Source organism: Martes martes (assembly GCF_963455335.1).
Source record: "Martes martes genome assembly, chromosome: X".
NCBI lineage: Eukaryota > Metazoa > Chordata > Mammalia > Carnivora > Mustelidae > Martes > Martes martes.
Genome location: NC_137897.1, coordinates 78,168,878 through 78,184,014, shown reverse-complemented (window position 1 = coordinate 78,184,014; position 15,137 = coordinate 78,168,878). Strand labels below are relative to the sequence as shown.

The 15,137-nt window shown below is 45.7% G+C and overlaps 1 protein-coding gene across 2 annotated transcripts; it reads right to left on the bottom strand.

Moving 5' to 3' along the window:
• Positions 1-7,675: 7,675 nt before the first annotated feature.
• GPRASP2 (G protein-coupled receptor associated sorting protein 2) lies at positions 7,676-13,161 on the bottom strand. Of its 2 annotated transcripts, XR_013966287.1 has the most exons (5): positions 12,931-13,161; positions 12,260-12,324; positions 11,627-11,694; positions 11,213-11,284; positions 7,676-10,901 (listed from the first exon to the last, which is right to left on the bottom strand). XR_013966287.1 is itself a non-coding variant. In XM_080795006.1 (4 exons), the coding sequence occupies exon 4, from the start codon at positions 10,595-10,597 to the stop codon at positions 8,021-8,023; it is 2,577 nt and encodes an 858-aa protein (XP_080651132.1). In that variant the 5' UTR covers positions 10,598-10,901; positions 11,213-11,284; positions 11,627-11,694; positions 12,260-12,307; the 3' UTR covers positions 7,676-8,020. The 2 variants fall into 2 exon arrangements, 1 of the variants encoding a protein (XP_080651132.1); XM_080795006.1 differs by lacking the exon at positions 12,931-13,161 and having other exon boundaries at positions 12,260-12,307.
• Between the last annotated feature and the right edge of the window lie 1,976 nt (positions 13,162-15,137).

Here is a 15,137-nt window from a genome sequence, read left to right as displayed (position 1 = left end):
GGCAGCTTTTAGTGAATATCAGCACTAGAGGGATATAGATGTAGCATAATGGTAACACATATCAGCCCTAGATTCCAACTACTAAGGTTCGAATCTCAGCACCTCTGCTAATCAGTTCAGTGAGCTTGGGCAAGTTCCTTAACCAGTCTGTGCCTCAGCTTCCTCATTTGTAGAATAGAGGCAACAACAGCACCTACTCCCTAAGTTTGTTTTGGAGATTAAAAAGTTAAGGGGCGCCTGGGTGGCTCAGTGGGTTAAGCCTCTGCCTTTGGCTCAGGTCATGATCTCAGGGTCCTGGGATCGAGCCCCACATCGGGCTCCCTGCTCGGTGGGGAGCCTGCTTCTCCCTCTGCCTGCTGCTCCTTCTGCTCTCTCTCTCTGTCAAATAAATCAATAAAATCTTTTAAAAAAAAGTTAATACATTTAGAACCCTTAGAAGAGTATCTGGCTCATGTAAAGCACCCAATAAATCTTAATACTAACAATAATTACTACTGTAAGTAGTAAAAGGCTCAAGCATTGTGGTCAGACAGACAGAGGTTTGATTCATACTTCGAGTGTCCAAATTTCTTCTTCTATCTACCCGTCCTTCTATACTAGTTCTATCTTACTCATAAAAAAGACTCCAGGACATGGTATAAAGAAACAAATGCTAAAATAGGGCCAAAGAAAATACTGTATAAGTACAAAGGATGGAGGAATTACTTCATACCAATGTACAAAGAGTAAGGGTGAAGGTATGAGAAAGACTTCAAACCCTAGCATTTGAGACTGAGCCTAAAAGGATGACTATGTTTCCCATAGGCACAGAAAGGGTTGCAAGAGCACTGAAGATTAACGGAACAGTGTGGGGAAAGTCACAGATGTAGTAAAGTGCAAAGAGTATTTGGGTTGGGCAAAAGCAGATAGCCCAATATGGCTTAAGTGTGGGCAAAGTGGAGAAGGGCCTGGACTAGGGTGAGTCATCTGACAGTGAGTGCCTCTTTAAAATGTGTCCTTATCTCATTCTAGTCCTGGCTGTGATTTGGGAGAATGTATTAGGAGATGGAGATAGAAAGGTAGAATTGTATGGAAGGGGGCAGGGCCTTGAAACTCTCCCTAGAGAACCTGGTAATATTTTATAGCTTCCATTGAAGGTTGCTCTTTTTTTTTAAGATTTTATTTATTTATTGACAGAGAGAGAGAGATCACAAGTAGGCAGAGAGAGAAGGGAAGCAGGCTCCCTGCTGAGCAGAGAGCCTGATGCGGGACTTGATCCCAGAACCCTGAGATCATGACTGAGATCATGAGCCGAAGGCAGAGACTTAACCCACTGAGCCACCCAGGCGCCCCAAAGGTTGCTCTTTTAAAACAGGGCAGAGTAGAGGGCCAGTGAGTGATAATAGTCCAGCCATATTGTTAAAAGATACCTTTCTTTCATTCATGACTGGACTGATGACAAGTCTACTCTAATTTTATCCCCAGGCAGCAACATTTTAAGTCCAGTAACATCTGAATGGGCCCTGATATTTATTACTTTAAATAGCCCATAATATTTATCTAGAAAAGGTACAGAAACAAAAGGGCCATATGAGTGATGAGGTTTCTATTTCAACCACACCCTAGGAAAAAACTGAGGGATGATCCTGACCCCTACAAGTCATACCCAAGGAGTGTTCAGAACAGAGATAATCACCCTCATACTTGGGACACACACGCACACACACCTACCACACTTACCCTGCCCTTTGGCTGAGATTGAAAAAAATCCACAGGTGTTAATTGGCTACTTATCTGCTTCAGGTTGTGCGTGGGACTTAGAGGTATCTAGCCAGGCCACAATGTGAAGTTCCTCAAATATAAATGCAGTACTCCCAACAGGAATTCTAGGTAGAGGGAGCTCTAATGAGAAAAAATATATATATAGAAATTAAAGAGAACTTTAAAAATGATTTAAATTGCAGGCGCTTGCCACAAAAACACATGCTATTTTTTTCACCCATAATATACTGGTGGCCTCTGTCTCCCTCATTTTAACTTGTTTATGTATGATACACTGGATTAGAGACCTATACTAATCTAGGGATGGCTGCTAAAAATAGGGACACGTGACACTATTGTTCTGACATCAGTTTTTGGGCATGAACTACCTGGACTTAGCATCAGATTCCAAGGGTGAAATCCCCAATCCCCTAAAATACTGCCCCATTTCAGATCAGATGCCAGTTACAAGTCATGGGGGTTGCTCATACTCCTGAGTGACCAGTTATAAATTCAGGGTTTCCCATGACCTCCTCAGGTTTGATAATTTACCAAAACAACTCACAGAAATCACTAAAAGTTCTATATTTAGAATTCTAGTTTTATTATAAAGGATACACACAGAATAAGGTCTGGAACGGTCTTATAGACACAAACCCTCTTCCCATGGATTCATGCCACATCAACATCCCTGGGTATCAATGTTTTTACCAATCAGAAAACCCCACAGAGTCCTGAGTTTTCACTGGGGTTTTGTTTATAGACATTATCCATTAAATCATTGGCCACATGATTGAACCCAAAATCCAGCCCACCTCCCCGCCGAGAATTCCAGCTCACCTAAAGTTCCAATTCTAGTGGCACGGTTGGTCCTACTGGTGACCAGGCCACATCCTGAACCTATCTAGGGGTCTACCAAAAGTCACTTTATTAGCACAACAAATACACTTCTATCACTCAAGAAATTTGTAGGTTTTTTGAAGGTCTGTGCCACTAACCAGGAATAAAGGTTAAATATATTCTTTCTTAGGGGCACCTGAGTGGCTCAGTCAGTTAAGCGTCTGCCTTCAGCTCAGGTCATGATCCCAGGGTCCTGGGATCAAATCCCACATTGAGCTCCCTGCTCAGGGCAGGGGGGAGTCTCTTCTGTCTCTCCACTCTGCCTCTCCTCTCTGCTCGTGTTCTCACTCGCTCTCTCTCAAATAAATAAATAAAATCCTCATTTGTATATAAATATATATTATATTATATTATATATAATAGATGTAAATACATAAATATATTTATATAGAAATATATTTATATATTTATATATCTACATGTACATTTTTGCATATATAAATATATATATTTATATATAAATGGGTATGGTGAATTTACATATTTATAAATTTATATATAAAATATTTATATTTATATTTAATTAATATATTATACTATATTTATAAATCAATTTATAAATATAAAATATATTTAAATGTGTGTGTGTGTGTGTGTGTGTGTATAGAGAGAGAGAGAGAGAGGAGAAAGACTATAATCTGAACATTGGACCCAATACTTATATTACCAGAATTCTGGAAAGTGGGGGCTAAGAGGCTAGTAACAAAGCAGGCAAGAAATAAGAGAAGAGGAGGTAGTCCTAGGCCTCAATCTCTGTAATTTTACCCCATGCGCTCACTGCTCAGTCCTAGCTTTAAATGTAAACAGGAGGGCCTCAAGTATTATTATGGTATGGTTTCAACTCTATACTGAGTATAAAAATAAGGATATGAGAGGGCTTGGGAAAACTCATTACTTCCTGGCAATATCTTCCTAAACTGCATTGGTATCCAATGATGCATGGCGGGGGCATTCAGTTAGAAAGATATCAAGGATTTATCAAGGGCTGAAACCCAGGATGAGACCAAAGGAACAAGTCCTAAGAAATGAGCAGAGAACAAATCACAAGGAAAAGAACAAAGTGTCTACAGAGAGAAACATGTGAGACCATCCATAAAATGGTTTCTGTTAGTGGTTCCCAGAAAGAACCTCCTCTGAGGCCCAGGACAGGGGTGGGGGGAGGGAACCTCAGATCCAGTATCAACTTTTGTGCTCCTACAGGGGAAGGAGCTTCTGCCTGGGGCTAAGATCCAAGGATCCTCTTGGGAGCTGAAGAACTTGGTGGTATCCCAATGAGAAATTCCATGTAAAGGGACTGAAGCTTCTAGGTTCCCTTCTCCTGAGTCTGTTCCCCCCTCTTCCCTAGAGCTTCTCAGACTGGGGTTCATTCTACTCTTTGATCTTTTGGAAGCTGGAACTTCGGAGTATAAGGCAGAAGTAACCGGTCTCCTTTTCCTCCACCATCTCCCAATTTTGGTCTGGTCTTAGCCATCCCCAATATCTGGAAGACATATACACAGTAGAGAGTGAGTGCCAACTAGGTGAGAGGAAGGAAATTGACCGCATAATTCCTATTGTTGAGAAAAAATTTTCCTCTACCTTTTAAGATTCTTCCAGCTGGAGTAGGAATTAAATTGACAAGACAGATTAACAGGAGAAATTAAAATCTAACTTCATATATATAGGGAACCCACACAGACATGAGATTCCCAAAATGGTCAGCCAAAATGAGTCAATCTGTCATACCTAACTAAGAAAAAGTTTAGCGATTTGGGACTTCAAAGGGAAGGAAAGCAATTCAAAGGGAAAGAATGAATGTTTGGTAAACAAATGTTAGTGGTACCATTAGGAAACATGGGACATAGAAAGGAACTTTAACAGATACTTTTGCTAAATTCCTCCCTGTAAACCACCCCTATCATACTATCATATACTATCATACTATCATATACTATCATACTATAGTTATCTATGGTAGTAGCTCTCTTCCTGGAGTGGGTTCACAGCCTAAATTATGTTTAGGCAGTTAGGGAGGTCAAAGTTTCCTCCGGAGTCTTTTGGGCCTTAACTATTTTCAGCTCCAAATAATCCACATACCAAAATGAAACATTTGGGGGCAGCCTGCCCTAGGCACCTGCACTATTCTCACAACCGCTTTCCAGATCCAGCGCCTCAGGAGTTCAGCAATTGTCACTTCACCATTTTCTCTCTCTAGGCTCCCCTGAAGCCTATTCCCTCCGTGTCCACCTCCCACACCCACAAATAGAAACAGTGTCACACAGAACTGGGCAGGGAGGCTGGGAGTGGGGCAGGGATGTTCAAAAGGAAGGAGAGAGCAGAGAGGAGGGTCAGGGGCACTCCCTGCACCCACACCTAGTCTCAGCCACCACCTCCCACAGATGCCATTTCCCGGCCTCGCACCCACTTCCTCCAACAGCAACCGCTGCTTCTCTCCACGTCTGCCTCCCTCAGGATCACTTCCTGCCTCTTGAGATCTCAGGAAAAAGACTGACCCCGGCTAAGACGCTGCCAATAGACCGATGGGCTCTGCCCTCTACCAACAAATGCTGTAATCCTGATGGCCCAAGAAATTCCTTTCCAGGTTAGCTCAGCATGCAGAGACACCCACCCACCCACCACAAGGCATTACCACTCCTCCCACGGCAGTGTCTCATTCGTCAAGTGTATGTCCTTCCCGCCCCTTTTCCGTGCTGCACACCTCTGTGTTTGCCCAGGAGAGAGCCTGGTCACGTGAGCCACCACCAGCCTCACGTGACCATGCAGTCAGCTTGCCTGCTGCAACCCTGCAGCATGGAAGGCAGAATCTTCTACCCCTGAAGTGGAGACGCTTGCTAGAAGAATCTGAAGCTTTGGTCCCTGGTGAAGATAGAGAGCTGAAGGAAGGCTGGATTTGGAGTCAGAGCTTCCAGCCCTAGCGCTAGACCTGGCCCTGCTCTGTTAGGAGCACAGGGCTGGTGAGGAATATTTGGTGAGGAGTTTGGAGACGAACTGATTTTTATTATTCTGTATGATACTCGGGCAACATATTAACACACACACACACACACACACACAATTGACCTTGAAAAATATTGATAAGCAAAACAAGCATTCAAACTCCAATGCCCACTACCAGAACGATCCCTGTTAATGCTTGTGGTTTCTGAAGGCAAAGCAAAACTGCCACTTTGCCCTGCTTCCATAAACCTTGAATACCAGAGTCGGGTGGAAAAAAAACATGTTGCAGAGTCAGAAAAAATTATACAAAACTTGGCTAAGGACAGCATGGGTTACTGGATATTATACCAGTGTAGTGGTGGGCTTCACTTTCTATTGCGAAAGTCTTCAACACTGAGAAGATGATTTTAACCTGTAGATATTTTGTCTAACAGATATGGAAATGATTTATGTTCAGTGGACAGATAACATCAATGGTTACAATGGGTTGTCCTTAAAATATCAGCTAGTTTCGTATTTAATCCAGAAATTACATCCTAACATTTATTAATTTTCTGTGTGAAATTTAATATACATATATTTTGTTTATATTAATACATTGTATACGTATGCACATCTCCTTCAACCATTCTTCATATTCTTAGTTCCTCATGTTGAAAAAATCTTTCACGTGATTTCTAAATTACAAATTATAATTTTACTTTTAAAAATGAGCATCCTCAGACAAAACAGAAATACCATTTTCACCATGTCTAAAAATAATAAAATATGTTGCCCTTAAGTCTGGATTCTCCCTCCAAACCAATTCTATTCCCTACTTCTGCAGCTCTTCTGTCTGAAGGTATGGTGTAATCTATTTATTTACTATAGTGGAAAATACACATAACCTAAAATCATTTTAACAATTTGAAAATGTACAAATCAGTGGCATTAAGCATATTCATAATGCTGTGCAACCATCACTATTTCTAGAATGTTATTGTCACTCTAAAAGGAAACACTCCTTTTCAACTTTTCTACATGTTTTTATCTCTAAACATTTAACATTTATAGCTCAATCTTTTATGGAATTGTATCCTTTCCAATATGTTCACCTATAACTTGAGGCACTAGATATAAACATATTTTTTTTAAAAAACCCTTAGTAATTTTTGTATATCCCAAATGCTTCTCTGAAAATTTTTTTAATATGCTGTATTTTACTCTAGATGATAGTGTGTATGAAATGTCTTAGGCATATTGAAATTACATAAAAATTGTGTCTATTTGCACACAAGATTTTAAAATGGAATCTAATTTTCCATAATCACTCTTCTATTTCACTAGACATAAAATCATCAGTGTCATTACATGCCAATAGCTTTTCTTTTTAAGATTTTATTTATTTATTTATTTATTTGATAGACAGAGATTACAAGTAGTCAGAGAGGCAGGCAGGGAGAGAGGAGGAGGCAGGCTCCCCGCCGAGCAGAGAGCGTGACACAGGGCTTGATCCCAGGACCCTGAGACCATGACCTGAGCCAAAGGCAGAGGCTTTAACCCACTGAGCTACCAGGTGCCCCCCCAATAGATTATTTTTAAATGCTGCATGGTATTTTCTTACTACTTTCTTTGGACGAGGATCATCACAAAGCAAATCTTATTCCTGACTCCTTTTAATTTGTGTGCTGTTCTACTCTTTCACTCTTTAGGTGGCACTGGAGGAACAACAGTATTAGTTGAAAAATGTTCAGATTTCACTGACTTAGCTTTTCAAGCTTGCCTCATTCCAGCTGCATCCCTCACTAAATTTTACCTCATTCAGACAAGGTACAACCATGCTGCTGAGACAGCAGCACTTTTCTAATCAATTTTCTTCACACCACCATAGCTCACTTTGAAGAATGACTTAATGGTCTGTCTTATCCTACACTTTACTGACCAGTTTAAGTCGGTCCTTCTTTGTTGAAACATTTCTTAAACACCACAGCCTGCAGAAATCTCTCCTTAAACTCCAGATATGGGATTTTTCAATAAAGGTGTTTGTCATACTAATTATCTCTATTTGTAAATGTGCACAATGTATCTGTACCCGGTTTCAAATTGAAGGGTCACTTCTGCCAATTTCCACATAGACCTTTATTGAAAACACAGACTTGAATAGAGAACCACGTTTAAACAACAAATAGCAGGGTAGCGTACATACACAGGTGACTTAGTTCATCAGAAGCTCAATACTGAAAATATTGCAATCTGGACAGCAAGACAAATATCAACAAATACATCTTCAGCTCTAATATTCATTTGGCATCCACAAAATGATCCAGCTCAAATCAAGAATTGGACAAAGTTAACATCAGCATTAAAATATAAGTTACAACATAAAACCAGACTCTGAAAACCAAAGCACTACTCAGGGCTCTTTGGGAACATAAGGCTGATCAAAGGCAGGTGGTTATTCATATTAACTTTGTTGTCCCACCTCAGGATCATTTTGATTGTCTATTTGGACTTGTAGTTCCTTAGCGAGCTTCTCAAATTCATGGAATGCAGAAATAAGTGGCTCAAGATTGAAATCATCGTCAATTAAGGCCATAGTTCCATTTTTTATAATATTACTGATATTCTGAAACATCTTAATAACAATTTGAATATTATCATTTGTCTCTTCTATGTTAAAGAGACCCACAAATATTGACAGAGCTTTGGCACTGAATAGTTTTTTTGCCACAATAGCATTTTCAGACAAATTCAATAGCATTTTCAGAACGTGGAACTTTGTTCTTGCATTGCCTGTGGTTAATAAGGAAAGAAATCCAGACATATAATTGGCAACCAGTGTGTGGTAGTCAGTAGTTATTGTGAGATGTCTAAGCATCCTTAATCCAAGCAGCTGCTCAGGGGAACCCACACTATGAGCAAGGGTTTCCTCACACACTTGACATATGAATGTCTCAATCATGTTGAGATTTGGGTAAGGTGGAGCCATGTGAATCATATTTTCCAAAAAACTTGTCCTAACTCGGGAGGAAGGATAATTGAGCAGGGTTTCAATAAGTGAGACAACACCTGAATCCCGAATGAAATCTCGGGTAAATTGAGAAGCACTTCTCATACCCATTGCGATTTTAGATATCTCATGAATAAAAGGATCTCGGATTTTGTCCATTAATAGGAGGAGTTCTTCAAACTCTTCAGTACCAATTTTAAGCTCACACTGTATGCAGCTACAGGACCAACTCTCAGCCTCTGCATTCTCCCTGGCCTTAAGATGCTCCCGAATTTCCCTGACTGACCTGTAGGATGGATCATACTGAAATGGGAATTCAGGTTCAACCTGTTGAGACTGAAGCAAAGATTCCTGGTCTTCTCCTTCTGGGGTAAATTCTGCATTCTTGGGCTTTCCCTCAAACATTTCAGCGAATACAGATGCTGCTTCTTCAGGAATTCTAAAGGAGCTTGGGGATGGGAAGCCAACCCCATGACAAAAGGCAGGTTTGAATTCAACAGTGACCTCTTCCCAGGTTTGGGGCCTGGATGATTCCTTAATTTCCTCCTCAGCTGAATTTCTGAATCTGGAATTAGCCTTGTACACAGGACTGGGATTTAGGTCAAAGCAGGCCTCATCTCTATCCCAGAACCAGGACCCAAATATGGCCTCTTCTTCAGATTCTGGTCTGGGCTCTTCTCTGGCCACAGCCCCCAAACTAGACTTTTCCTCAGTCCAGAACAAGGATCCACCAATGGCCCCCTCCTCGGCCCCTGGTGTGGATTCACAGATGGCAGAAGCCCCAGCCTCCATACCCGCCTCCTTCTCTGCCCAGAACCAGGACCCAATAATGACTTCCTCTTCAAACCTGGGCTCTTGTTTGACCCTACCACTGTTATTAACATCTTTCTGGGCCCTGCGCTTCAAGATAGTATTAGGCTCTTCCTTGTCTCTGGTCCTGAATCTATTATTGGCCTCTTCTCCAGGCAAAAACCAGGACTCTTTATAGTACTCATCTTCAGACTCAGACTCAAAAAAGTCCTCTCTCTTTGTCCGGAGCTTGGACCTCATATTTGCCTCATCCTTAACTCTGGGCCTGAACAAGTTATTGGTGTTTTCTCCAGCCCACAAGCAAAATGGATTGCCAGACTCCTCTTCAGACCCAGACCAAGAATCAATATACGGATCTTGCTTGGATCTGGGCCTGGACCTGGGGTTAGGCTGATGTTTAGCCCTGTGTCTGGACCTGGTATTGGTCTCTTCCCTAGGCCATGATCTGATACTGGCCTCTTCTCCAGCCCAGAAAGAAGACATTGTAGAGGTCTCATCTGCTGACCAGAATCCAGACTCATTAGAGGCCTCCTCTCTGGCCCGGGGTCTGGGATAGCACCAAGACCCCATATTAGCTTCCTCCCCTGATCCAAACCAGGGCTGGATTCCTGTCTGAACCTGGGGGCCAGGAAATGTCTCAGTGTCCACACTGACCAGCTCCCTATCCACAGGCAGGGCGACAGGTTTAGCAACTGACCCAGATTCAGTACTGACCAGTGGCCAAGCTACAGCATTGGTCTGGGTCAAACCTTCTGTTTGCGACACTGCCTCAGCCCCAAACTCAGTCTGGGCCCAAGCCTGGGCTTCATCCTTGGGCCTTGCCCCAGGGATTGCCTTGGCCTCAGTCTTAGGACGTGCTCCCCCTACTGCCCTCGCTTCAGCTTTGGGCCTTGCCCCAGCATTTGCCTGGGACTCAGTTTTGGGCCTTGCCCCAGCATTTGCCTGGGACTCAGTTTTGGGCCTTGCCCCAGCCACTGCCTGGGACTCAGTTTTGGGCCTTGCCCCAGCCACAGCCTGGGATTCAGTTTTAGGCCTTGCCCCAGGCATAGACTTTGTCTCAGTTTTGGGCCTTGCCCCAGGCATTACCTGTGCCTGGGTCCTAACCTTGGGTCTGACCACCAACGGGACTTCATTCTCTCTTTCAGCCCCACCCCCAACCTCTTCTCCAGCCTTCTTTTCAGGCTTTGCTTGGGCAGCAGGTTCAATCTCAGCCCCAGTCATGGTATGAGTTACAGAGGAGGCCCAGTCAAGAAACGCCAACCCGGTCTCAGCCTCTACCTAAGATCTATCTTCACACTGTGATCTTTCAGTGATTCAAGTGGTACAGTTGGAAACAAATGTTAGAGTCAACCACCAGTCCAGTAATCAACCTCCTTCCAAAGCTTAGCCTCAGTCAGTGTCACAAAGTGCAGAAGAGGCACAACCAAGCTGGGAGCAGATGGATGTTCCTGGGTGGGTGTAGACCTGTTGAGGGTGGTGATCAGCAGCAATTCCAACTCCACCAGAGCTGCCACTGGAGGTGGATCTACAGAAAGAGAATGATACGGTGCTTTAAAACTCTTCCAACTGCATCACCCCATGCAGAGATTCACAGAGCCTGAACCTTGAATGCTTAGTGGGACAATTGAACTATCAGAAAGTCTTTCTGTCACCCTCATTTTACCTCACACATTACCCCCCCAGAGTTGCCATGTTACTTTGCCAGCTACAAAACAGGTGTGAGGTTAGTGGGAAAGTGGGAAAAGCTGAAGAACCCCTAGACTAGACCTTAATCGCTCCTGGACCAGTGTTGATCTCTGCTTCCCCACCAAAATTTGTATGCACTCTCATACCAACCTGCACGGTGCAATTTCTCCCTCCTTGCTTTGTTTCAGTGGTATTAAGCCCTATAGCAGAGAGCAGGCTGTCCTATGAAGAAGTAAACATACAGGAGAAAATGAAGTCTGATGCTTGGTTGACAGACAGACACAATGAACCCCAATATAAAAATGTCTCTTTAAAGATCTAATTTGTCTAATTTTTCCTGTCTCATGGTCCCTGCTTCCAGGTCTTCTCCTCGCATTCACAATCCAATCCACACCTACCCCAATGTGCCTAATATCTCCTGTAGGAAATGGACAAGGGATGCTGTGGCAGTGTGCAATTCTGGCAGAGTAGGACAGATGGATCAAACACACCCAAGCGGGTCAAAAATACCTACTATGATCTTACTCTGCAACTATCCCCACAATTTTTGTCCCTCACACAAACCTCCAGAGATTTGAGCCAGTCTCCTCCTCCTTCCCTTTCCTGCAGAAGTGAGCAGTTTTAAAGCAGGCCTATGGGCAAACAGATGAAAAAGCATGAGGGTCAGGAGACCATGGTAGCACCTGGGCACTGGGTGGACCCTCAAACACCAAGGATGGCAGTCCACATATTATTTGTTTTTCAAACATTTAGAGTCCTCTTGGTAGAATATTCTCATTTTAAATAAGGTCTATTTCAGAGTTCCAGGCATCTACATCTTCTCTTGACGTCACACTCTTCACATTGCTCCTTTCTCCAATTCTAAGGATTCACCACTAGGCGCACCACATCTCACTGACTTACGCAGCATAAATTGGGGGAAGGGTTCCCGTATATTCCAGAAAACAGGTTGTGCAGGCACCTGTAATTATGACTTGCGTCTCACCCTCACCTCCTAGCCCATCTTTTCCTGCCTGGAATTTTGGGCGGAGGTGAGGGAGGAAGGAAAGGGAAGTGCTTAGAAAGCTAATACAAAGGGGGAATTTTAGAAGGCACTCCTGGTTGCCTGACCTGTTGTGGTCGCAGTCACCCCACCCCGTTTGGGTCTCCACTCATGGCTGCTGCCCATCCACGCCCCCCCCCCACAGCCCCACACACCTCCAGAAATCCAGGCCATTGTTCTGCTCCTCCTTTTTCTCAAGCCTTTCCTGTATGGATGCACCCTACGGAATGAAATCGCCAGAGCTAACACGCAGAGAGAAGACTTTGGCATCAAAAAGGCGCCTGTGGGAAGGGACAGCACCCAGGGCGCGGGGCCCAACAGGCCCTTTTCCAGAATCAGGGCCCGAAGCAGCCGACACCACCGGCCACCCGCTCCCGCCAGCTAGGCACAGAGCTCCGACGCAACCCCCCCGCCCCCGCCCGCCCTGGCGGCCTCCCAGGGTGCCCCCCACCCAAGCTCCCGCTCCGCCATTTCTTCCGCAGCAGCCTTCCCCCGCCCCCGCCGCCGCCGCAGCTCCCTGCCGGCACAGACACCGTCGACGGCGGGTCGCGGGCGCCCGGAAAGCTGGCCGCGGAATGGCGGGCGCAGTTCGCCTCCAGAGGATCCGAGGGAGCCTCTCCGGCCAGCCCCGGTGCCCCGGGCCCGGCCCGCGCCAGTCGCCGCCTCTCCTCGCCAGGGGTCCCGCGGCGTTGCGCACCTCTCTCAGGGACCAGCTACGACAGGGTCGCCTCCTCCTTGCCAGGCTGTCAGGGTCTGGGGTCCGGGCAGCCTGTAAGCCGGGCGACAGTGGGGGTCCCCCGCCTCCCCCCACGACACCCCCACTTGCCCTCACAGGCTCAAGGTGCAAGTCGTCGGCCTCCCCCTCCTCTCGGAGCTCTTCACTCGGATTCCCACCGCCTTGCGTGCGGCCAGAATCGCAAAGAGGCGTCCCGCCCCCCGCGCTGCTGCACCAGACTGGGCAGGGGCTGCGCAGGATGCGGCACGAAACGCTCGCGGCGAGGGTGTCGGGAAGGGGGGCGGAGGGATACGGCGCGAATGGGCTCGACGCCCCCTCCCCGGCCCACCCTAGTTCCGACCCAGAGGGGGCGGGGCCAGGAGGAGCCCGAGCCTAAGGGGCGGGCTCACGGCAGCCGCCTCTGCAGACCTCCGCGGGCGACCACCCCCTGGTTGCTGGCCCTGCAATCTGTGGGACCGGGGGACGGTTGGCGGTGGGGGCTGGGATCCAGAGGTCGGGGGCGGCGGGGAGGGAAGGTGTGCGGTGAGCAGCGGCGGATGGATATCAACCGCCCCTCGGTGTGTGAGAACCCCCAGGCTGCTCTCAAGTGTCTGTCCACCTCCCTCTCCCCACTTCCGTCCACCATCCTAATTGGAGGCGGGTGGGCCGGGGGCTGTCAGGACAGCAGGCTGCGAGGAGACAGGAGGCCTAAGGCCCGACTGCCCCGGAGGTTCTGGGGTGGATGGCCCTCTCACTTTCTTCCTTCATTGCTTCGCGGGGCCACGGAAGGGAGGAGGGCGGGGAGGACCCCCACGGAGGCCTCACCACTGCACCTTTTCTAAAGGAAGGCAGACCTACACCTCGACCCTGAGAAAACCAACCCCTGCTCTGCGCCCATTCTTTCTGCCACGCTCCTGTTTCCCTGCTCATTTAAACTGGTAGCATGCTTTGCCATTTTGCAGTCCCCACAGTTGCGCAAGAAGGAGGGCCTTTTTTCCTTGTCAGGACCCGCACTGGGTCCTAGGATCTTTCCTGTCTGTTGCCCCCCATGGCCAGGGGTCGGGCGGCTCCTAGCTCCTTCTCTGTCCTAGTAAGTCTTCTCTTTCTCCTTCTCTGTCCTAGTAAGTCTTCTCTCGCAGTCACATCCAAGCTCTCATGATCTTTGGCCGTGCGGAGATGTGGCAGGGATTAGAACCAGCTTGGCTCTCAGCCACCTGCCATACACGCCTGTCTAGTTTCCCCAGCCATTCTTTGGAAGAAGGCCCCATTATGTACCTACTTCCCCAGGACAGAGCCTGCGGGTTCTTGAATCTTCTGATTCCTTTACCCCTACATCCTTCCTCTAGTCTTGAGCCCTTCCTTTCTGTGCTCCACGGGGCAAACAGAGCAACGCGTTTAAGCACGACTGTGGTTGAGCATGAACCTGCTGGGGCCCATTTTAAACCCGATTAAATGGCACTTTCACTATGATAGGCGGAATAAAGGTCCCTCAATGATCCAGAAGCTGAATAGGCAAGGAAGCAGATTCTGCCCAGGATCCCTTAGAGAAATGAAGCCTGACCATCACCTTCAATTCAGACCAGTGAGGTCCGTTTTGTGTTCCCAACATCCAGGGCTGTAAGCTAATACATTTGTGTTATTTTAAGCCGCCAAGAATGTGGTAATGTGTTACATTACATTAGTAGGAACTAAATTTACTCACCCTCTTTTCTTGAAATTCCATTCCCCTTGATTTACTTTACTTGGCCCTCAACCCCTGGGAAGATCAATTTGGGGGCTCATCTCTTACTCCTATAACCACCCTCTCCAGCAATCCCCTGTCTCTGTTTTCTAAAGAAGAGAGACTTTTGCAATGGCCTTTTAGGTTCATCTTAGAGAAAGTCCCCATTTGCTGAAAATCACTGATGGTTTTGATGATGAAAAGGAACTATATTCTTACAAGGAATGTTCACATATTTTCACTTAGGTTTTATTTATATTTAAACACTTATTATAACTGTGCAATAGTTAAGTGATAAAAAACCATCTGGAGATGATTCTATACAATATCTGGACTGACAATGGATGTCAATTATCAGAGGAGGGCTGCTTTTGCTGTGCTGTTTAAATGGCTTTAGCTGAACTGTGGATCATTTTTTTCTTTATTCCACAGCATACACTCTTGGGTGAGTGCCAGGCTTGAAGAAGGGAGTCTGAGCTCTGCTGGGACCTGTGGGTGTGTGTGAATCTCCTTGCCTCCTTGAACTGTTCTTTCACTTTCTTAAATTCTCTGGTGCCTTTCATTCATTCCAGAAATACATATGAATACCTTCTTTATC

What these genes read in the sequence shown, in the direction of transcription:
- GPRASP2 (XM_080795006.1), bottom strand. Translation starts at nt 10,597, where the DNA reads ATGACTGGGGCTGAGATTGAACCTGCTGCCCAAGCAAAGCCTGAAAAG.